This window comes from Vanessa tameamea, chromosome 25 (assembly GCF_037043105.1).
Source record: "Vanessa tameamea isolate UH-Manoa-2023 chromosome 25, ilVanTame1 primary haplotype, whole genome shotgun sequence".
NCBI lineage: Eukaryota > Metazoa > Arthropoda > Insecta > Lepidoptera > Nymphalidae > Vanessa > Vanessa tameamea.
Window position 1 is genome coordinate 3,550,426 of NC_087333.1, and position 23,052 is coordinate 3,573,477.

The 23,052-nt window shown below is 30.7% G+C and overlaps 4 protein-coding genes across 4 annotated transcripts; 2 read left to right on the forward strand and 2 right to left on the reverse strand.

Annotated features, from left to right (window-relative positions):
• The first annotated feature begins 2,414 nt into the window (after nucleotides 1–2,414).
• Nucleotides 2,415–3,539, forward strand: LOC113403155 (NADH dehydrogenase [ubiquinone] 1 beta subcomplex subunit 9). The gene is made up of 3 exons (XM_026643623.2): nucleotides 2,415–2,601; nucleotides 2,929–3,071; nucleotides 3,303–3,539. The coding sequence occupies exons 1-3, from the start codon at nucleotides 2,504–2,506 to the stop codon at nucleotides 3,494–3,496; spliced, it is 435 nt and encodes a 144-aa protein (XP_026499408.1). The 5' UTR covers nucleotides 2,415–2,503; the 3' UTR covers nucleotides 3,497–3,539.
• Nucleotides 3,540–5,093: 1,554 nt separating this feature from the next.
• Nucleotides 5,094–9,687, reverse strand: Der-1 (Derlin-1). The gene is made up of 5 exons (XM_026643615.2): nucleotides 9,322–9,687; nucleotides 8,134–8,337; nucleotides 7,628–7,776; nucleotides 6,604–6,714; nucleotides 5,094–5,629 (listed from the first exon to the last, which is right to left on the reverse strand). The coding sequence occupies exons 1-5, from the start codon at nucleotides 9,472–9,474 to the stop codon at nucleotides 5,494–5,496; spliced, it is 753 nt and encodes a 250-aa protein (XP_026499400.1). The 5' UTR covers nucleotides 9,475–9,687; the 3' UTR covers nucleotides 5,094–5,493.
• A 219-nt stretch (nucleotides 9,688–9,906) lies between these two features.
• LOC113403150 (probable enoyl-CoA hydratase) lies at nucleotides 9,907–15,719 on the forward strand. Its single transcript, XM_026643613.2, has 6 exons — nucleotides 9,907–10,137; nucleotides 10,303–10,535; nucleotides 13,181–13,331; nucleotides 13,520–13,669; nucleotides 14,510–14,707; nucleotides 15,227–15,719. Exons 1-6 carry the CDS (start codon nucleotides 9,999–10,001, stop codon nucleotides 15,346–15,348), a joined length of 993 nt encoding a protein of 330 aa, XP_026499398.2. The 5' UTR covers nucleotides 9,907–9,998; the 3' UTR covers nucleotides 15,349–15,719.
• Nucleotides 15,720–15,941: 222 nt separating this feature from the next.
• On the reverse strand, nucleotides 15,942–18,185 carry LOC113403151 (proteasome subunit beta type-5). Its single transcript, XM_026643614.2, has 6 exons — nucleotides 17,929–18,185; nucleotides 17,681–17,782; nucleotides 17,441–17,540; nucleotides 17,143–17,336; nucleotides 16,542–16,680; nucleotides 15,942–16,136 (listed from the first exon to the last, which is right to left on the reverse strand). Exons 1-6 carry the CDS (start codon nucleotides 18,070–18,072, stop codon nucleotides 15,970–15,972), a joined length of 846 nt encoding a protein of 281 aa, XP_026499399.2. The 5' UTR covers nucleotides 18,073–18,185; the 3' UTR covers nucleotides 15,942–15,969.
• Between the last annotated feature and the right edge of the window lie 4,867 nt (nucleotides 18,186–23,052).

The window sequence follows — 23,052 nt, forward strand, 5'->3', positions numbered from 1 at the left end:
AGATAGTCAGTGAAACTGTGCAATATATATATATAAGAATATTCATGTAATCGTTTGAACAACAACTACAACAATATTTGTAAATAGTCTTTAATATATATATATTTAGCTCATTCTTTCATCATGTAGTTGATTCTCGTCTGGGGCTTTACCATTGTTAAGCTGTTTTAACGCTCTAATCTATTATTTGATGTCGACTTAGGGAGTTCGGCGGAGTATCGGAGAGTGCTATGGCCGCGCTGATGTTTAACATAGATTAACTCTGTTTTTAGTCTTGTAAAATACAACTGCGTACAAAAACTTTTTACTTTCGCTATTCTTCAGGTAAGGTATTACATACTATTTATATTCGGAATATAAAAAAAAAAACTCAATATCATTGGAATGTACTGAAAGGAGGTGCTTACGGAAAATTAAAAATATTGTTTTGATGGACCTCACAGAAAAGATTAGGAAATGAACGGACCCAACGCAGTCCTATCAATTCAGCACATTATAGTTTCGCAACTCCGATGAGGTGTTAAATATACACAGGTCCGATAAGGTTTAGAGGGATCGTCGTTGAGTGTACAAAATGATATGAAATACAATATCTTCACTTTTAAATTGGAAACATATGTATGAGATAGATGAGTACACCGACGGACTCATAAACTGCAAAATTGTTCAAGACGCCTTTGAAATAAACAAGCTTTTTATACTAATTTATATTGAATCCTTTAGTTTGATTCGTTAACTTCATAACAGCGTAGTATCAGATCCTTAAGTATGTGTTTGTATACTGGAAAGGAACCTTCATTTTTTTGAACAAAAACGAGAAATGTAACAAAAATCGTTTTTGGTTAGGTATGTTTGACCTAAAGACAATAAAGTTCGATATTAATTCAGAGAATAGTTACGAATCAGCCAAATTCGTAAATATTAGGAATATAAACATAAGTATAACAATATAGCAAAATTGTCTGTCTAAATTCCATTGCCTTTAATTAACTGCTTTAGACGTACAATCAATAATCTCCTTCATTTGCTTTCTCGATGATAAATTAAAGTGTACTTACACACATTATGACGTCATAACGCGTATGATATGTTCTTATAATTTCTAGAAACGTCGTCACTTATAGGAACCATAATAAACCATAACCATGAATAAAATTTTTAATTTAGAATCTCTACCTCGAACATGATGAGGATTAGAATTATAATAATTTAAAATGAAAAATACACGGAATGCGATAAGTGGACCAGTGAAACATCACAAAAAATAAAGTGTTAAGACAAAACAGATTTTATGAAAGAAACTATACCAAAACACCTTTTTAAGAGACTTAACTATAAGAGAATAAAAAAATAACTACTTAGTCTGTTACGTAAATGGTTAATTTTCTTAAGAGAAATTCTTTTATAATAATTATTTACTTTAAAGCCTGAATAGTATAAAAAATAAAAATTATAAATAGTTACTGAACAAATTATGACCGCGATTAGTTGATTTGTCACTTTAATTGCTTACATATGCAAATATTTAATTTCACGCTAATTCCGTGCAAATAAAGTATATAGAATTGACTGAACAGAAGACGTAATAGATCGAAAGTTACCATCGGTTTATATCAAACTATTATTATAAATCCGAAAGTAACCGTTTGTCTGTCCGTTTGTTAGCTTGCCTGCGACTAAACCATTGAACCGATCGTAATGAGATTTAATATCTTGGTAAAAACATAGTGCGTATAATGCCACCTCCCACTAAAAAAGGCAGACCGTTTGGTACTGAGTTTTCTAGCTTTGCTTCTCTGGTTGCCACAATAGTAAAGTGTTTTGTGCCATAGTAATATTATTTTCTATAAAGCGTTTCTTATGCTACATTCACACGCATGTACCAATTTTTTTCTACTAATTAATTACTCTTATACACCAAGGTCGATATAAAATGCAATAAATAACATATATCATAAAATAACACAAATAATATAACTCCCTCCCTATGTTGAATCATCGAGAGTAAATACTTGGCAAATACATACCTGTATACAGTCATATATCAAATATTCACACGTTTGAGAATACTCTTTTGACGTCGTCAGTCTCCAAACATGGTAGACGTTAACATACCTATAAGTAACTAACTATCTAGAGATACTATATCGTTAGGTAAATCAGCTTTTTTTATTTAGTACTCGTTTAATAATTTGTTTTATTTGTTATTTTATCATATTACAGATTATACATTCTAAACAGATCAAATTGACGTAAAATACATTACATACTTTGTAATGCGGGTGTAATACTTGCTAATACTTGCCACGAGTTTAATTAATTAGAATTTGTGGTTCTGTGAATGCTTGAGACACAACAACCGTGTAGATGTACCATTACAATATTGGTGAATAAAGGTCTGTACTACATTGAGCCGTCAGCGTCAATGTTGACGCTGTCAAAATCATATAAATATACAGATATCGGTTCGGAGAGTTCAGACTGTCAAATGTAAATAGTGAAAATGGCGAACGTTCCTTTGGGCATAAAAACTCACGCTCAAAAAGTATGCAGTCTATATAAAAGATCTTTGCGTAATTTAGAAGCGTTTTACGATAGACGGTAAGTAAATAAAATTATAAATTATTACAGTATAAATATCCTTTACAATTACGTAACTTCTTGTTTTCAACAATTAACCTTTTATTTTGCAGATTTTTATTTATTTTTTTGTTATCAGGACGTTAAAAGTAAAAAATGTGATCAGGTTTAATTTTTTATATATAATTATTTAATTAATGTAGAGCTTAAGTTGTTATTCAGGATATCATGCATATAATTTTTGTATTTTATTCATGTTAATATGAAAATTCGTAGATGAGTAATTTGTATCAATGCAATAACACTACTACGCAAAAAACGTGTTTTATAGTATTTGGGATATTTCAGTAATGTCTACCGTTACCAAGCAGTGTTGATGAGAGAACGCTTCGACAAGAATGCCAACATTAAAGACATGCGTACAGCTGTTGAACTGCTGAAGGCAGGCGAGGAAGAACTCTTCCTTAACCAACATCCAATTCCTAGGAAATGTAAGCAATCTTTATTAATATAAACAAAAGCCCTTAAAATTACTCATTGGAATAATTTATTCTGGAATTTAGTTTGATTGTTTTACTTTTGTGATCATTTATTTTATGTATGCAAAATCTTAAGAAATCTTATACAACAGTATAAATATATGTTTTACTCACTCAAAATAACATTTGTATTGGGTTATAATAATATGTTCGTTAAATATAACTATGTATTCCTTGTTACAGTCCCATACAGCCATGGAGGTGTGGCCCATGAGCGTGAGGTTAGACCTCCAGACTGGGTGCTAGATTACTGGCACCCATTAGAAAAGGCTCAATACCCTGAGTACTTTAAAAAGCGTGAAGAAAGGAAGAAAGAGTTTATTGCTATGTGGGAGAAGGAATATGGCAAGCCCGATCCCAAAGATCACCACCATTAGAAATGTGTATAATTATTTATCATAGTAAAGTTATCATTAATCATTTAACAATTTTTATTTATCTTAACCTCCATATGTAGCAATACTTTGTTAAAATAAATGATTTTTTAGCATATTATATGAAAACAATGATTATATTGCTACTAAATGTTTCAGTCACTGAGATTACCTATCAAAGAATTTACTTATAAAGTTCACCATAAAACGGCAACCATAAGTGACTTCCAGCCATCCTGATTATTAAAATTCACTTCTGATTGTTCTTCTGACTTTTTACCCCAAGTAAAAAGCGAGAGCAAGAGCGATTTCGCGGGCGACGACTAGTACTAAAGAATATTGTAGTATTGTATTATATTATGTGTATTGTAGTATAAATTCTGCAATGTCATATTATCATCTGGTTTTATGTAGGTATTCTAATATTCACTAAGTACACCAGGATTAGGTATGTTTTTATAAATTCCTGTACACAGCTGTATGAAGGAAACAGCTTTGTTACAAATAACTTAATTGAAATTGGAACACTGGATAAAAAAAAAATATTGTGCCAATGACTCATTGCTCATTTAGAAGTTAAAATTAGCTTAACAAATTAAAAATTACCATTAGTTTTCTCAAATAGATAGGTAAAAAGAAATTCAATTATAAACTGAAAATAATATTTATTACTAAAATAACTCTGTTATATACAAAACAAAGATTATTAAATTCCATATAATAGTGTACAAAAAAAAACCTTCGAACCAAAGCAGTCTATCATATACTTTTTTAAGGAAAATTACCTTTATCTCTACCTTTAATAAATCTATTATTGTATATTTCAACAATAAATATTTATTATCAACATATTAAATACACACAAATATTAAAACTACCAAGGCTTTCATGTCTTTAAACAACTTAAAATGTATTTACATTTTTATTTCGCTTGAGAATGGAATAAAAACCAAATTAATTTTCATTACACTTTTGACAGTGAATTGATCAAACAAAAGTTGTAATTTTCTACATTACCTAATTGTAATAAATATGTTGATATATCAATATCGTTAAGATTAAGATGTATATGAACAAATATACATTTTAATAATATTACTGCTCGAATACATATAACTTTAATTTGATTTTTTTCCGAATTGTAGGAATGAGACATTAACCTAATTAATAATATATATCATCGGTAATAAACTGATATACTATATGATATATATTATTATTTGAATTGGATTCGCCAATGCCAGTATAATATGCCTGGACTTAAACACTTATTTCTCTTTCTGACAAAGAAGACACATTAAAATAAATCTTTTTTTTTGTATAATTGAAGTTTTAAACGATAACACAATGGTTTGGATAAATAAAAAATAATATAAAACGACGATGTTTTATTTTAGCAAAATGGCAAAAAAATATAAGGAAACTGGAATACCAGCTACATACTTAATATCATTTTAGTTAATTTCTCACACATACAAAATAAGATAAGGAAGAAATTGCTTTTAAAAAGTTTTATAAAACTTAAAACTAGAAATCATATTATCTATTAAGAATATTTATTTTATTCTTTACTGATCATTTTTACTTTTTTTTTATAGCGGCGTTGTGTTGTGTCAAAGGAATTATTTAAAGTACTCTAATACACACATGTCATACACACAATACAACAATTCATGTTAAATTTATATAATCGTTTTTTAAAACGTAAATAAATGCCTTTTTTGTTTTGATAATGATTTTAATTTCATATTTTTTTTTAGTTAGGTACAATTGTTAGCTATCAAAAATCGGATCTAAAGTGGATCCAACGTTAATGTTAACCATTTGTATATTTAATACTTTTAAATATATTTCTTTTTAAGTTTATCATTTCATCATTTTTAACTATTCCTGTCAAGTTTGTTCCACATGCGTATATAGAACATACGCTATAAATTTAAATTAATAAAATTCGATGCATTCACTTGTGATAAAAGTTTATTTGGTTTGTTAACGTCTCCTCAGTTGCCTCCTAGAGCTTGACCACGGCCCCAGTTATGTCCACCAAAGACGGTACCGCCGGGTCTCGTGGGCACCCTTGCCTGAGGTGCAGTACCAAAACCGCCAACGTACCTCGTGTCGGGGAAGATTTGCTTTCTAAACAAAAAAAATCAGTCTATTTCTAAAGAGTACGACTTCAGTTTTATAATTAGAAGTTTACTATTGGAATACTAATGCATATGTTATGTTATCCGGGCAAATACATCCATTTAATGATTTAATCATTGACCAGATTATTTAATATCAAATCAGATATTTGATAAAAAGTAAATAAAAAATATTGCAGGAATATCTATGATTTAATTATTTGCTCATATTTTGTTATCATTTATGATACTCATTTTATAATTATTACTTATGTTATTTTAATAAAATATTTTTTTGTTAATTAAATTTTATCTTATAATCAAAAAGTACACAATGCCAAAAAATCTGCCTGCACTTATTTTAATAATATATCTTTAATTGTACAGCTATTTTTAAACCACTTTAATTTTACTAAGTACAGCCAGTAAATGTGCCACTGGTTCACTAAGGCCTTTTCCTTTGAGGAGAATGTTCAGTGCTAATTCCACCACAATGGTCCAACATGGGCTATCGTGTCGACACATGACGTGACATTCCATTGAAATTAGACATAAGCTGTTTTTCTCACGATGTTATCTTCACCGCTGAGCAAGTGGTGAATTATAAACATAAATGAGGCATATGAAAATTCATTGGTTAAGATGCACCCAACAATTTTGGGAACCTGATGATGTTATGTCCCTTGTGCCTAAAGTTACACTGGCTCACTGACCCTACAAACCACAACACAACAATAGTAAGCATAACCAGTTGAGCTAGTACAAAGTATATATACACCTAATATTCAGCAGAAATATTATATAGCTCCGTTTTTGCATAGGGTTATACTTAAAGAGAATAGTGTCTGTAATGTATTTAAAGCTATTAGTTTTTTCTGTGATTACACCTAATACAAAATAATAGCCTACAAATAAAGCAAAAAAATATCTAGCTGAAACTAAACAAGTATATTAATAATATTGTAATATTAATCTCATACTCACAAGAAAGCCGGTGGAGTGAGAAGAGCTGGACCGCCAAATTCTTGAGGATATTTGAACAACAGGAAGAACGAAAGATGTCCAATAAGGATACCCAGCAATTCCATAACACCACTAGAAGCAATAAATATATTATTATATTTATGGTACAATTGGTGCCTAGGAGATCACGTCAACTTGTTGAATAATAAACTGAATGAAATGAATGCACCTGAACTGTCTTTGGTTGTGACCAATTGCCGTCCCATCAGATCATAAGAGTAAGAAATTGTCAATAGTATACTAACTTTTTTTTAAATAGTTAAGTGTATAAAAATGTTGGCTACTCCTTCTGAATTTTACATTGGTTTAATGTTAATAACTTACTGTTAAATACTATGAATACAAAATGTATTAAAATTCACTACTCATAACGTAAGATGTGTCAAATGAATACTTTGAAATGAGGAAGCATTAGATGTTGATGTTGATGTTTGATGTAGAATGATCTAGAAACAACGGAATAACAGAATATTATGTATGTATGCAAAAACAACAACGATTTTTCCAGAAACTGTGACGTACATATTGTTATTACTAGGAACAAACCTAAACTTGTTACTTCAATTAGCCGATTACACAAGGTTAGGAACTATAATTTTTTGTGTTATTGTATGAAAACAATAATAGTAAAATGACATTAAAAAAAAAACTTTTATTTCCGAACTGGTGGTAGATTTTTGAATATCAATAAGCAAGTGTAGCACTTCTACATTGAATAAAGATTATTGACTTTGACTTTTGACTTTTGTAAGTCTGTTACTTATTAATGCAGATGTATTCATATTTAATCAAAGTTTTTTTATCTGTCTGTTGTAAACTTGTCACTAGACAGCAATACAATAATAAGGACATTGTCCATTGAGTTTCACTGGTAATCTAAAATGATATAATTTCTAGTTTCTGCTATTATTAAAAAATCACCAGCATATGCTGCACAATCTGCATTATATGTATGGGGTGCAATTAGCGACATAAATAAACTTACCCTCCACTAATAACTAGGTTGAATACTAGAAGTACCCATGGCAGATACATAGCTTTAAAGCGAGTGCCGAACCAGAATGACACAATCACATCCTTGTTGAGCTGACACCATACATACAGTACTGACAGCACCATAGGGTCCATTAGGATCTGTGGACAATAATGAAACTTAAATCTATATTCTTAACATCATTTTATTTGTAGAAAGATGAAATAAAGTAGAAAAATGAAAGTATAAGATTTCTATTTCTTTATTATTGATTTTTAGCATATTTTTTACTTTTGAAAAGTTTTTAAATAACTTTGCCAAGATTATGTTTAAACTATACCTATTTTAGTAACAAAAATGAAATATATATAAATTAACACAGTTGGTTTATGAAAAAGGAATGTAATACCAACAGCTGTTGACTTTAGAGTGTATAACCATACATTTAGACACGAAAGGAAATGTAAATATTAAATGTAAAATATATTCAGAATAATTAATAAAACATCTCATCTTACCGGCAAATTCACTAATATTCCGATGATAACACAGTTCAACCAATTAAACAGCAACATGTAGAAGTAGTCTGCTGGTTTACCAGCAAACATGCCCGTTTCGAGTCTTTGTGAATAATTGTAGAGGAAGTAACAATTGATTAGGAAATGGAAGCCAGTGGAAGGACCTATTGGGTAATAGAATAGGGCTGTGATAGGTCGCCATATCTGTAAAAAAATAATAAAAAATTTAATGTGAGCTTGTGTATCTAAAAATTTACACACATTCCATAATACTATTAGGGTGTATTTGGATTGATGTAATTTACAATTTCTGTGTATTCTCCAGTTAAACAATGATTACATATCAATTGTGTTTTTGTAAATGTACCCTTAGTCATTAAAAGTAAGTTAAGGTAGGGTAAGATAGGATGTTATGTTTAAGACAGGGTACATACAATTTTGTTAAATAAAAATATATACAAAACAAAAACTTTTTTTTTTTGTCACAATTGTATGTTAAACTTTATGAAGGCACAATTTAATATAATATGATTGTATTTGATATTATATTGCACAAAATAATTAGATAATTATATCTAGATTCTGTTTAGTCTAGTAAAATATTTTTTGGTGATGCAACATTATTTAATTTTAAAGCAAACTTTTCTTCAAACTATAACATTGTTGGTATGCATTTGTTTATGTAAATAAAAAACATACTGCTAATTATAAACCAATGATGCAACATTAGTTCATTGAAAAGAAAACTTTCTTTAAACAATAAAGAGTTTATTATTATTTGAATTATTCAGTATATTTATATATATATAAATATATTTGAATTTTAAATTTTTTTTTGAAATTATTATTATTTGAATTATTCAGAATATTTATATATATATAAATATACTGAATAATTCAAATAATAATAAACTCTTTATTGTTTAAAGAAAGTTTTCTTTTATATATATATATATATATACTACTATACTATTTATATTACAAAACATTTACAATATAAACAATAAAAAATATATAATTATTAAGTATAATTAAAAAACTATAGTAAGTTTTTGAATAGTACCAAAAGGCACTGAATATAAAATTTAACTTGACAAAACATATATTTAATTGTTTTTTTATTGTACACATACATATGTGATAAGTAAAATATATAACATTCAAATTCAAATATTAGTAGATACATACCTGAAACTGGCTTATGAATGGATAGAAATCAAGAATCAAGGTTCTATAACTTATAATTCCAAATCTTCCAATAATACTTAAAGCTATTGTAAACGTTAACCAGTAACGAGTGAAAAATGGTACACTATTGTACCAGTCCTTGAATTCCGACATTTTGCCGCTTTTCAACTAAGTTCAAAACAACACTGACTCTATGAAGTCACCGATTTCTGTATGTTCTAAATAATGAAGCAATCGTGATTCAATCAACACTAAATACAGCAAGTACACGTGTCCTAAATGAATTTGTCCAGAAAACTCGGCTATAATGATATTTTGTTTTTTGACGTTCTCTTGCTGATGATAACACTTGACAAGACACAGTTTTAAATGTTGCCAGCTCGATTACATAATATAATATGCAACAAAGAAAATCAATTACTGAATTTATTTTTTAAAGAATAGTACTAATAATAGTAATAGTAATAATATAGGACGAAAAATGTTTTAATATCTATTGAATTTTAAATTATTAAATGTTTTGTTAATTAAGCATATAAACAAAATAAATCACTGAACTTTTTAAATATTAAATTGTCAATTTGACAACTAATAAACATAACCTAACAGTTTAGGAGAATATTGCCGGAACGTAATATAGTACTTAATAGATATTAAATAGATTAACATTATTAAGCATGAGGAATTTGATTAAAAAGTTAATCTCAGTTACAAATTTATCATTTGCTAGGATAAGTACTGTTAGGCATGCTTCATCCAAAAGTGATGCACAAAAACCAAAGGAAGAACCAAAGAATGTCGAGCAAATTAAAAAGAGTAAGTTTTATTAAAATTATTAACTAAACACCTGACTTAAAATATACTTAGTTGGGCAACAAAGAAGTATCTTTATTTTTATCCAAAATAGAGTGACTTTTTATTTGATTATCTATATGAAAATTAATGTGAAATTGGATGTATCTTTAAAATTTCAAATTACAGACATATGTGTTGAAAAGTATGGTGGTGTGACAACTCTAAATATAGATCGTCAAATGACACGAAATAGTCTCAATGAAGCCACTTTAAGGGAGATGACTGAAGCTATTAATGCCTTTGAAAAAGATGCCGAAGCAAAAGTCCTAGTATTCAACGGTGAAGGCGGAAGTTTCTGTTCAGGATTCGACCTGGATGAAGTTGGAGAAAAAGGATACCATACCTTAGTAGATGCAGCGGTTTGTATTAATAAATACCTGATATAATAATTAATATGTTAAGGGCCGAAAATTTTGCAATCAGTGGGATATGTATCTTTTATTTTTCTTATTTATATATTTAATCTAAATTATTAAGCACATAATACTTATCTTTATTATTAACAAAAAAGAAATTAAAATCAAAGATAATATTATAGACAGTAGTTCGTACTTCCTGTAGCAATGACTGGAGGTATATTTTTGTAGTACCTATATTAGGCCCTTGTCTGTATAAGACATGGCATCTTTCTTCTAGCAGTCTATAAATACATAAATAAAATTGATCATGTCATAGTTTATACGGGCACCTTCCATTCACTATTTAAGTTTCACACATCATTCTTCTGTGGGTGGGTGTCTGCAGGAAACAAATGTTATTACAGGTTCATGAGATGCACTTGTTGGTAGGGCTTTGTGCAAACTCTGGGTAGGTAACACCTACTCATCAGATATTCTGCCGCCAAGCAGCAATAATTGGTATTATTGTGTTGCGGTTTGAAGGGTGAGTGAGCCAGTGTAACTACAGGTTCAAGGGACATAACATCTTAGTTTCCAAGGGTGATAGTAAATTGGCGAAGTGGATGGTTAATAATTCTAACAGTGCAAATGTCTATAATGGTGATGACCACTTAAAGCCATTACATTAAAAAAAAAAGAGATGTAGTGCCTTAGATCCTGTGATATGTGGCACATCTTCATTGTAAGAAGTGGTTTATACTTCCTTCTTGTGCTTTATAAACTGTTCTCTAAAGTTTTACCAGAGTGATTGTAGATTTTATGTACCCATAGCAAGTTAGGCTATAGCGACTAGTATAGTAAATTATTCATGTGAGTTGAGTATTTCTAATGTTTACCTGTGTGGAATACTTAATCGAATTCTGGCCAGTGTTTTTAACATTGTTGTAGTGATTGTGCAAGTCCTTCTGGGCCACTGAGTCTTCACATATCTGCATCCAAACGGCTTACTTAGTGATGCTGATTTGCTGAATAGGAAAGATAAGGAATGGTTAATATTTCTTATATACGGATGATAATGACCACTAAGCATCAGGTGGCCCGTTTGCTTACCTAGCATGTATATCACACTTCTACAAGTCCTCTGTAATCACACACTACTTCGAATCGGCGCTGATATTGTCTAGATAGATTCAACAAGTATTTAAAGTGGGTCTGTCTTAACATAATCAGCCTGTAAATTTCCCACTGCTGGGCTAAGGCCTCCTCTCCCGTTGAGGAGAAGGTATGGAGCATATTCCACCACGCTGCTCCAAAGCGGGTTGGTGGAATACACATGTGGCAGAATTTCGTTGAAATTAGACACATGCAGGTTTCCTCACGATGTTTTCCTTTACTGCCGAGCACGAGATGAATTATAAACAAATTAAGCACATGTAAATTCAGTGGTGCCTGCCTGGGTTTGAACCCGAAATCATCGGTTAAGATGCACGAGTTCTAACCACTGGGCCATCTCGCTTGGTCTGTCTTGATATGAACTAAAAAAAGATTATCTCTTTTTTTTTAATTAACTTTCTGCATTCCTTCGAAATTGTCTGAATTTTATTTGTGTACATATCCTTTGAGGCTCCCTCCACAATACTTAAGAAATAGCTTCGAAAAGAAAGTTGACCAATTAACTAAATATCAGTTGAACACGGACAGCGGAACAACCAACCAAACAAATTTAAGGTTAAGAACTTAACTCTAAATTTGATCATTCGAAGAAGGTTCGCTGTTACGAAATTAGGACACTGCTGGGCTGATCACGCATATCAAATGACTAGTTTCCATTGTAATAAGCGTGCCTAAAATTGAGACCATGGATGGTGATATGCCGATTCAACTGGGTAGAAAGATGATACGGTAGCGAGACTAGATAGACATTGGTGCGGTTTGGGAAGTCCAGTATGATACTATGACAGTAAAGTAACTTGTTTGTGTAATACAAGAATACAGTAGAACTTCGATTAACCGTACCCTCAATTATCCGAGTGCTGACTTAGTTTATCCGAACGTTGGTGCGTTGCGCCTAATCGTGCAACTGTACAATGAAGACTTGACGATTTTATAAAGATAAAAAAAGCAAGTGACTTTTATTAGGTGTTTTATATCAAATTTTAATAGGCTGTACTGTTTTTATGTGAAAAGGTTGTTTTTGTTTGATCTTGTCCCAAAGTACCCACATTTCGATTGTTAGAACTTTTGATTATCTAAACAAATCAAATCGAAATATACTTTATTCAAGTAGGCTTTTTACAAGCACTTTTGACAAACTATTTAAAGTAAAGCTACCACCGGTTCGGCATGTAGATTCTACCGAGAAGAACCGGCAAGAAACTCAGTAGTTACTCTTTTTCAACGTCAAAAAATACAGTCATGTTAGTTAAATACAATTATATGTATGTTATGTCTCCTGCCTGGATGTCAATAAGCATTTGATGACGCTTTGATCCGAACTAATTGGGAACTGATCTAGTTCCCAATTAGTTCGGATAATCGAGGTTCTACTATACCAGCAGAGGCTCTTAAAATATTATACCTAAGAAACTTAGAAATTTACATAGCAATAATCAGTGTGAAGCTGTAATTCTTTGTAATAACTTTGTTTTCATTTATTTTTTAAACAGTCTCGTCTTTTACGTCGACCACTTTGCGACAAGCCCACTATAGCTGCAGTAACGGGCTATGCAGTGGGAGAAGGCTTCGAGCTGGCTTTGGCTTGTGACCTTCGAGTGATCGAAGACACTGCGGTACTAGGATGTCTTGGAAGGCGATTTGGTAATATTTATTTAATAATGGAATGAGACCCTTATTTAATTTAAAAAAAAAAATCTTTTAAATGTATTTAGTGATTTGAAAATAATTACCATCCTATTAATGGCCTACTGCTGACCTTACCCATTAAAACCGGTGTACACACATCTCGACCACGGAAGGCGTCATATACATTATATTTTCTGTTCCAGGTGCTCCTCAAAGTCTCTATGGTGGCAGGCGACTGACTGCACTCATAGGGCTGTCTCGCGCTTTGGACTTGTTAATGACGGGTCGGCCGATTTCTGGTTGTGATGCGAATACTATGGGCCTTGCCTGCAAGCTTACCACTACTGGCACTGGTATGATTATCAAAATATTTACATTCCATGCATTCATTAAAATATCCACTTTAATTATTTGATTATACTAGCTAACTTCAGCAAATGTCCCATGTTATGTTATAATTTACATTCAATGTCATTGTGAATGGTATTAAAGCTAATGTGCTACAGCGCCATCTTGTAGCGTGTTGCAACAAAGCCATATACATACATTATATTAACAGTCTGTAAATTTCCCACTGCTGGGCTAAGGCGTCCGCTCCCTTTGAGGAGAAGGTTTCGAGCATATCCCATCACGCTGCTTCAATGCGGGTTGGTGGAATACACATGTGGCAGAATTTCGTTGAAATTAGACACATGCAGGTTTCCTCACGATGTTTTCCTTCACCGCCGAGCACAAGATGAATTATAAACGCAAATTAAGCACATGAAAATTCAGTGGTGCTTGCCTGGGTTTGAAGCCGAAACCATCGGTTAAGATATACGCGTTCTAATCACTGGGCCATCTCGGCTCAGCCATATACAAATATATAACAATTTTTTCCAAAATAAATTGTCTTAAAAAGCATATAAATTTCAATAGGGTTCTGGCAAACAGTGTTGAAGACTATTGGTATCAAATTGTTAACTAACATTTATATTTTTTGGAATATCATTTTTCAAAGACTTAAACAAACAAATATTATAAAAACTTTCATTAACGGAATGGTGCTAGCTTAACATTGTGTTAAGACCTCTTGAACGAGCAAAGACCAATACAAAAATCGATACTGTGTATATCGAAGCTTATAATCGATATTAAAAAACGGTTTTATAACTTATAATTAATTAATCAATTTTTTCCACATGTTAATCCAGCGCTCGGCGAATCGATTAAATTGGCAAAATCTATCATCAAATTCCCACAAAACGCGCTGATAATGGACAAGCTAGCGGCTGTGAACTCCCAGTTGAATCCCAATAGTGAAGAGAGCATGCGGGATGAAGCAGTGATGCAGAGCTTGTTAGGTTCAGCAATTGAAGATTTAAACCAAGGGATTAAGAAATTTCAAGGAGGTAAATAATCATTTCATTTAAGTAAAGTTTTGTGCAAAAAATCTCATTAAAGAAACGCTTGAAGTTTATTGAAGCACACAGCAAGCTCCAGTGGATCTGAATAATAATATCAAAAAGACATCCTACAAAATTGTACCAAAGGTTTCCTTTGTATTGTGTTATTTAATATTCCAATGTAAATAAAAAAATATTATGGCAGATAGCTTAGGAAAAATAATTCAACATGATCAATATTTGAAAAATTTCCATACATAGTAATTGTAAATTGTTCCTAATCCTCAAATGCATATTGCTCATATGCTTTCAATTGTTTCTTCATTTTTGAAGAAGAGAAATGCTATACATATAGTTCGTTCATAAAGCATTACCGAGAAAAAAGTAAACAAGTTAATTCATTTCAAGTATATATACACCATAACACATTGGCCCAACGTCCATCAAAGATAACAGCTCAACTTGTACGACCTTACATTAGTAAGAGATTCTTAGCATGTTATAAAATATGCATATATTTTACAGGAATTGGAAAACATGGCAAGTTTTATAAGCTGACTGATGTGCCTTTAAAAGATTGGGAGCTGGAAGAAACTATTGAAGAAATTATTGTTAAAGAGGATGAGGATAAAAATAAAAAAGCCTAATTATTTATACCTACCTTAGATTATTCATGTATCTAGGTAGAGTGTCACACTGCAAAAGAACGAAAATAAATGAGCCAACTTTATTACTTTAGTGTGTGTGTGTGTGTGTGTGTACTTAGTGGCCAACTGTTGGTCACCATTTTTTTCCAGGCATTCTATAAAACTGCTCTGCTTTAAGTACAAGTTTGTTAAACTGTGACAGTCTATCTAGACATAAAAATAATCAAAAATACCTAGTATTAGGATGCTATTTCGCCTGAACCCTTTTTTTTAAGTTTGATTTAAGTAGTTCCTAGCCTATTTCTATTGAGCCATTAAAATAAACGCCAAATTAATATTGTTATAAGTATTTATTATTGAACTTAATATGTTATTGTTTTTATTAGTTTGTATTAAAAAAAAAAGATTGTATTCATATTGAATAAAAGTATTAAGGATTTTCAGAATTGCTGTTGTAAAGTATAAATCAGCTGCTGCTTGAAATTTTCAGGAACAAAACACCTAACACAAATGTTATTAAAAGTTAAATAAATATATTTAATAAAAATCCCTTTGTTATCAATGATGATAAATAAAATATGTCAATGCATTAAAAACATTATATATTAAAAAAACTTATATTTATTCATCCTTGACCCCCTTCTCCTCCTGGTATTTATAATGCAAGTCAGAACAGTCCTCGTTGGAGATGTTGACCCAGCCCTTGTCACTGATGTGGTACACACGGACAATACCACCAGAGTAAGCATCACGGTGCGTTGCGTGGTAGATGGCGCGACGACCCAACTCTGTATAAAAATTAAGTATTGTTTATTTTCTTTATGGGACGACAGTGAAACTACTACAAATACCACCTCCTTGGAAGTATTGTAAGGCATATAAGCGACGATGACTATTTTTCACCTATAGGTTTTGGGGACTGCAAGAAGTATAAACCACTTTGAACACTAAATGTGTTAGTAAACAGAGATCTAAGGTGTTAAATTGTTTGTGCCTTTAATTAAACTGACTCACTCTCCATTTTATCATAGAATAACCGATAATTGTGTGGTATCAACCTAATCATCCCAGTAAAATACCTTGCTAATTAAACCTACTTTCTCTTAATTAACTCATGTTTAAATATATTAGAAATAAAGGTAAAGTATACCACTCATGTGTAAAAAATATTTGATCCTTGATCAGGTACAAACCTTGCGCCTCAAGATCTTCAAGATCCCAGCGGTATCCAGAGTCCAAAACACCAAAAGCATACACTGAACCCGAACCCACTGAGAACACTTTCCCTGGAGTACGAGTTCCTTCACTGTCTACATAATACAATTGTGCACCCTAGAATAGAATTTGTAGATTATATTATGATATTAATATAGTTTGCATCATGTAACAATGCTACTTAGAAATATGGCACCGTTGTATGTACACAGGTTAATCAAATGGTAAAAAGCAATATTAGTAAAAACTTAACTTTTTAGAAAAAATATTTGTAGCTAGTTGCTCTTTGGCTTGAATATTATAACTTTAATGACCTAAAGGCAAGATATATTTATACATTTAAGCAGCAGCCTCTATATATCCCACTGCTGAGCTAAGGTTTGACCCTTTGAGAAGATTTGTAGCTAATTCCACCACATCCAATGTGGATTGGTGGATAAACATGTGGCATAATTGTATTTAAATTAGACACATACATTACTATGTATCAAGATTTTGCAAATATTGTAACATATTTTTATACAAGAATAAGAAATGCCAGAAATGTATCAAATATATCAACTTGATAATAGTATGTACCCTTTTATCAAATCCAGCTAACATCATTCCCATGCTGAGTCCCATGCCTTTGTAATTGTACACCATGTTGGCCATCAGCTTGCTGGCTGCGGCCACTGAGATACGCTCACGGTTTCGTAGCTCATAGAGTCTGCATTGCTTAGCTAGCACACGGTCCCAGTAGACACAATCTGCAGCACCGCCAGCGAGAGTACCTGAACAAAATAATAATAATGTGATTGCTCATATAAATTTATATTACACAATGTAACACATGTTTTATTTCTTTATGTCTTTAAATTAATTTTATACCACTTACCAAGTAGATAGTCATTGATTTCTACAATTTTCTTCATTGACTGAGAACCAATGAACTGACCACCAGTTGCTCGAGAATCTACGGCGAGTAATACTCCTCCCTACAAAACGAACAACTTATAGGTGTATATATGTATCTAGTCAATATTATAACTACAAAGGGTTACTGTTACTTTTGCTGTTTTTTTTCCTAGCAGTTACATTCATAGAAATAATATTTAATTATTATTTTTATACATACCTTATAACGAAATCCAAGAGTAGTCGTACCATGATCGAACTCAATTTTTATTTGGCGTCCAGTCTCATCTTTCGTATTAAATTGAGCTAAAGTCTCTACCGGCTAAAAATGACAACATAACGGAATGACCAAGATAATATATATATAAATTATTTTAAGTTTTCGATGCTAGTCTTTGCTTAGTTACTTTTAATATTTAAAATTCTTAATAAAACAAAAGGTTTTTCGGCAAAATAACCTTCACTTACGTTTGCAAACGGAGGAGTCGCAAGTTGAGAACAATTTATAAAATTTTGAGTGTATCCTAGTACATCGTTATTAATAGAAGCAAGCGAATCAATTGGTTTTAAGTTTATTTTCTCGTCTAAACGACTAAGATCTAATAAAGCCATTTTTTTTTAAATGAATACTTATTGAACGAACTTTATGGATTTTACAATAGGAGTACGGAATGACAAGCGAAAATAAAATGCTAAATAACGCTGTATATGACAGCTGTCAGTGTCGTTATATGTACATGGTTATACTATTCAGCCTACTCATAATAATGTAATATTCTGTACATTACAAACAAAATAAAATCTTGCTCATAATAAAATTATAATTATATTAATATATAGTTGATTTCTAAAAACTATATAAAGCAAATGGTGAACTAAAATAAATTAACATCTTTTTTGTATTAATTGATGTAGCCAACAAGATTTGCATTATATAATATAATAATAATAGCGTTCCCTAATGTTTTAAATTATGCTTTTTGTTAAATGAATTTGGAATGAATGCTATTATATTATTCTTTATAAATTATATTTATTTCATAAGGTACTACTATTGACCACAAGGTGGCGGATGTCCTTTCAACGTTTAGTTTGTTCTTTTCGATAAGTGATGGCGCGACGCTCTACAAATGACATTCTCTTATATTGTAAAGCTTAGAATATAAAACTAAAGGCAATTTGTTTAATAATTCAAGTATAAAAACAGAAAATAAATGCATTTAATTTGAGGTAAGAAAATATAATTATATTTAATTTCAGAAGTTTTTCTGCTTTCGTTTAGAATAAAAAAGGAAATTTGATTATACCATTGCTCAATTTGTTATATATAAAGCTTGTATGACATGGCTTATTATGATCCGACGCCATAGAAACGTTGCATTACGAAGTTTTGGTTTACTCTTTTAAAAAAGAAAGGAAAATAAATATCTATATAATATTAAATTATAGGTATTGACAAAAAACAACGTTTATAAATTGGAATCTCTCTGATTAAAATAAAGACTAATCTGACGAAATGATTACCTACATTTTCGTTAAATGTTTAGTAATAAAAATTAGGATACGATTTTAGTCTTGGAGCTTATTCTGACACGCAGCTTAGATATGGTTCCTTTGTTTTTGTATCCAATATTTAATCTAAAGTTTTGTGAATGTTCTTGTATAATTATAATAACCGTAATAGTTTTCTTATCGCGCCATTTACTTCAAAACTTAATTTCCATATTAATTAACGTCTTTATTTGCAGCTCCAGCATTCCTAGCTTTACTTTTCTATGAAAGTCTTATTGATATCATTTTTAAATTCTCAATACGATACGTATACATAGATATCGATACCTAGTGAGTTCTGTCGGTTGATCGCGTTCATATTTCTCGTCCAAAATCCAAACTGCTGACTCGTAACTTCATTCGCTCTCACAGGGTTACTACTCCGTCTTAATCAAATAATGCGGAGTACAAATTCAGGCGAACGGCAATAACATTTTCAAGTGCGAGTTTAATATGATAGGTAGGCAGTATAGCGGAGATCATAGACATAAATTTTATATATTTCTAAAATATCATTCATGTCAATAACATTTATAATTTAATAAATTAAACCGTATTTTAATGCAGAATTTATTTAGTTAAATTGTATTTAAAGTCTGATATTGGTAAGTATGAATTATACTATTATATATTGTATGATAACTGCAATGAAGTTTAAATTATAGTGAAGTGAAGTTATAGTAATCGTTCACGATAAATTATATTCTTAGTAAAATAAATAGTTTGCTTGGAAACCGGTGCTTATATTAGATTGCTAAGATCCGAAAGTCGATTAAATTTCACGTCAGACATTAAAATAATTTAAAAAATGATTACGAAAGCAAGGAAAATAAATTTCATTTTAAAGTTTTATTTTTAGTATATTCTGTATATATTCAGGATACACGAACCACAAATGTATATATATATATATATATATATATAATATATACACACACATATTAATACACACAGACACTCTAAAAATAAGTTTTTTTAAGTGATCAGGAAATGTGTAATTCGTGTAATAAGCTTAATGAAAGGCCGACCTCCTGCTGCAAGTACTGAAAGTAAATAATACCAGTGACTAATTAAGAAGCTCTCAATTTTGAAAAAAGAACAAATATATAAATCAAAATGGAATCAAACGCGGTTGAATTCATAAAACAGCAATCTCTTCCCGGCGACCATTGGGTACAGATTTTCTATCCGTATGTATCAATATAGGCTAGAAGTACGCAGGTCAATATTATATATGGATAAGAAATATTATTTAAAATTGATACTAAAGTATCGAAAGAGTAGAAGAAATATTATTATTCATTTCCGTATTTTCATTTTAGAGTGACATTGAACCTCTAGAAAAGTGGAATATTCTAAATGTTTAACATTTTTCCCTTTCATTATTATAATCCTATAAAAAGTAATAAAATACCTTTCTAAGAAACTGGTCCACACTGCTGACGACACACGAGCTGGCGCTTACTTAGCTCAACACTGAGCCTTGTGATTAGTCCCAGCTACCTAGGTATAATGCACAGGACAATATTTTAGATGGCATGCTTTTTCTATAATTTATGTCACGTCTGTGCAGTTTTTTTTTTTTTTATTTTAATCCGGTGTTTTATTAAATAATTAATTTGTTATGTTGTCGAGATTAAATTAAATTAGTGTGTAGCGAGTTTCCAATAAATGTATTTTTATAATCGTCCATTGATGGATCCAATGAATTTGCTCGTCTGCATATCTAGAAGTATTTCGTTAAAATAATATCGTCAAGTTAAACCGGAGCTCTATTTGGGATACAGAAAGTTGTTTTTGTTGAGAAATACATACGATCACGAAACACATTACAGAACACACGTGATTACTTATAATTCTAGTTACAATCTCTTTGCGTTCTACTAGTTTCGATGTCAAATACATCCGACAATATAATTTATAAAAATATATTTAAAAAAAATAATCCGATTATTAAAAAATATATTTAATCGAAACAACTATGAAGATTCTAGAAATAAACTACAATAACCAACATTATAAATACAAATCCTCATTTATACCTCACATTCCACCTCTATCCCAAAACATTCAAATTGTTGATGTGTTAAGTATATAATTTGTTACGGTTAAAACTTTAACTCAAAGATGAGTCAAATCCAAAAGTCGTGAATCCAAGAAAGTCACGATTCGGATTCCAAAACTGCATATTAAGAAATGTTAACCTAGCCCAAGAAAATAATAGCCTAAAAATTCATAATTGCAACTTATGAAGGCTACAGTCACACCGAAGCCGAATGCTTTATATCAATTTTATGATAAATAAAAATTTACATTGTTGCATGTTAAAGTTTATAATGTCATGATAACTGTCTCGTTGATTTAGTAATTAGTATATAAATCTATATATTATGAGGTTAGGTATGCTGGTAAAAGGAGTGGAGATGTCGAAAAATATTCAGAAGTATTGACTTAGATCTCACGCTTGTTTTTTTTTCTAAAAAATGTATTATTGAGGTGATAATGTTGTTTACACCTTTCAAGACGTATCACTTTGTATGTTACCCAAGTCAGATATTAATTTTAAGTGCTCGGTGATAAGTTGATGGTGTAACTTTTCCAATAAATAAATAAAAACAACTGTTGAAAATATTGGATTAATGAATAAACAAAAAAACTGTTCTAAATTAATACTTTTGAAACAAATTTATTTAAATATAGTATTGACTACTACATATGCGATACTTACGTCTTTGTGATAAAAAAATCAGTCATCCTATTTGTTAGTTTACTTGGTGGGAGGGCTTTTTGTAAGCTTGTCTGAATAGATAACATCACATATTATATCACCAATCAAAATAATTGTTTTGTTCCAGTTTGAAAGGTGAATAAGCCTGTGTAACTACATTCAAGGGATATAACATCTTAGTTCTTAAGGTTGGTGGCTCATTGGCGATGTAAGGCATGGTTTTAGTTCACAATGCCGATGTTTAGTGGCAGTGGTGGCACATTTACCAGCCCACCTAAACATTTAATAAAAAATCGAATTTATAAAATTTAATATTTCACTCGATCTACCATCGGTGTCATATGCGGTTCACGTTTGAAGCTTATTAGGGCATTCCTGTAAACTCGCGATTTATCAGGGTTAGGGCAAAGTTAGGTTCGGTTCCCATAGGAATCTTCGTTCTGAAAGTGCCCCTGTTTTGTCACGCGATGTCTTCTGGTATTTGGTAGGGTGACCATAATAACAGAATGATTTCAGTACTGATAATTACTAGAATATTTACTTTTTATATATTTATTTCATTCTTCAACACGTCTTTTCCATTTTATTTATATGAAAACTGTTATGTTATTTTACTAAGTATTAATACTGCGTGACAAATAAATTTAATTTAATTTCTCATTTATGTTTCATTCCTAAACCTAAAAAATGGTTACTATGTCCCAAACTATTAAAGAAAAATGCTATCCCGACGTTTCCTGTTGAAATTTTTAAGAGATGAGATATGTATGAGTAATACCTATGTTTTTCACTACCTACATATAATAAAACAAAATAATCCTCCCCGTCTGTCTTTCTGAAAGCAATAAACTTAAAAACTGTTTTTCATAGTGTTTTCACCAATGGACGGAGTGATTCATGACGAAAGTTCAGGTTTACAAATTAATTAAAAGTTTGTGTAAATTGGTTGAAATATGAAGTCTACTGGAGCGTTACGCAATACCCTTACCATACCTGTGCAAAGCCGGGGCGGGAAGCTAGTTAAATATAAATGTAAAAAATATATGCTAAAACTTTGCCGAAGATGTTATCTTAATAATAATTGCGATAACCAAACCGAATTCAAACGCATTGCTTAAAAAATGTTAATGGACAGACACAAAGAAAGAGTGTTCTATTCTAAAAAGATTATTTTATACATAAATGTTTTTATTAAAGACTCAAGTTATAATCTATTTTGTTATACAATTTATAATCTATTTTAATTCAAAAGTTTCTCTTTTATTATATTACTGAAAAGTTATCTAATAATAAACATTGAACAAGAATCTATC

What these genes read in the sequence shown, in the direction of transcription:
- LOC113403155 (XM_026643623.2), top strand. Translation starts at nt 2,504, where the DNA reads ATGGCGAACGTTCCTTTGGGCATAAAAACTCACGCTCAAAAAGTATGC. An exon ending in GAAGCGTTTTACGATAGACG is followed by an intron (nt 2,602 to 2,928) that starts GTAAGTAAATAA and finishes GGGATATTTCAG; the next exon opens with TAATGTCTACCGTTACCAAG. An exon ending in ACATCCAATTCCTAGGAAAT is followed by an intron (nt 3,072 to 3,302) that starts GTAAGCAATCTT and finishes TCCTTGTTACAG; the next exon opens with TCCCATACAGCCATGGAGGT.
- Der-1 (XM_026643615.2), bottom strand. Translation starts at nt 9,474, where the DNA reads ATGTCGGAATTCAAGGACTGGTACAATAGTGTACCATTTTTCACTCGT. An exon ending in GAATATTAGTGAATTTGCCG is followed by an intron (nt 7,777 to 8,133) that starts GTAAGATGAGAT and finishes TATTGTCCACAG; the next exon opens with ATCCTAATGGACCCTATGGT. An exon ending in CTCACTCCACCGGCTTTCTT is followed by an intron (nt 5,630 to 6,603) that starts GTGAGTATGAGA and finishes TTTTTTGTTTAG; the next exon opens with AAAGCAAATCTTCCCCGACA.
- LOC113403150 (XM_026643613.2), top strand. Translation starts at nt 9,999, where the DNA reads ATGAGGAATTTGATTAAAAAGTTAATCTCAGTTACAAATTTATCATTT. An exon ending in TGTCGAGCAAATTAAAAAGA is followed by an intron (nt 10,138 to 10,302) that starts GTAAGTTTTATT and finishes TTCAAATTACAG; the next exon opens with ACATATGTGTTGAAAAGTAT. An exon ending in GATTAAGAAATTTCAAGGAG is followed by an intron (nt 14,708 to 15,226) that starts GTAAATAATCAT and finishes TATATTTTACAG; the next exon opens with GAATTGGAAAACATGGCAAG.
- LOC113403151 (XM_026643614.2), bottom strand. Translation starts at nt 18,072, where the DNA reads ATGGCTTTATTAGATCTTAGTCGTTTAGACGAGAAAATAAACTTAAAA. An exon ending in CGACTCCTCCGTTTGCAAAC is followed by an intron (nt 17,783 to 17,928) that starts GTAAGTGAAGGT and finishes TGTCATTTTTAG; the next exon opens with CCGGTAGAGACTTTAGCTCA. An exon ending in TGAAGATCTTGAGGCGCAAG is followed by an intron (nt 16,137 to 16,541) that starts GTTTGTACCTGA and finishes ATTTTTATACAG; the next exon opens with AGTTGGGTCGTCGCGCCATC.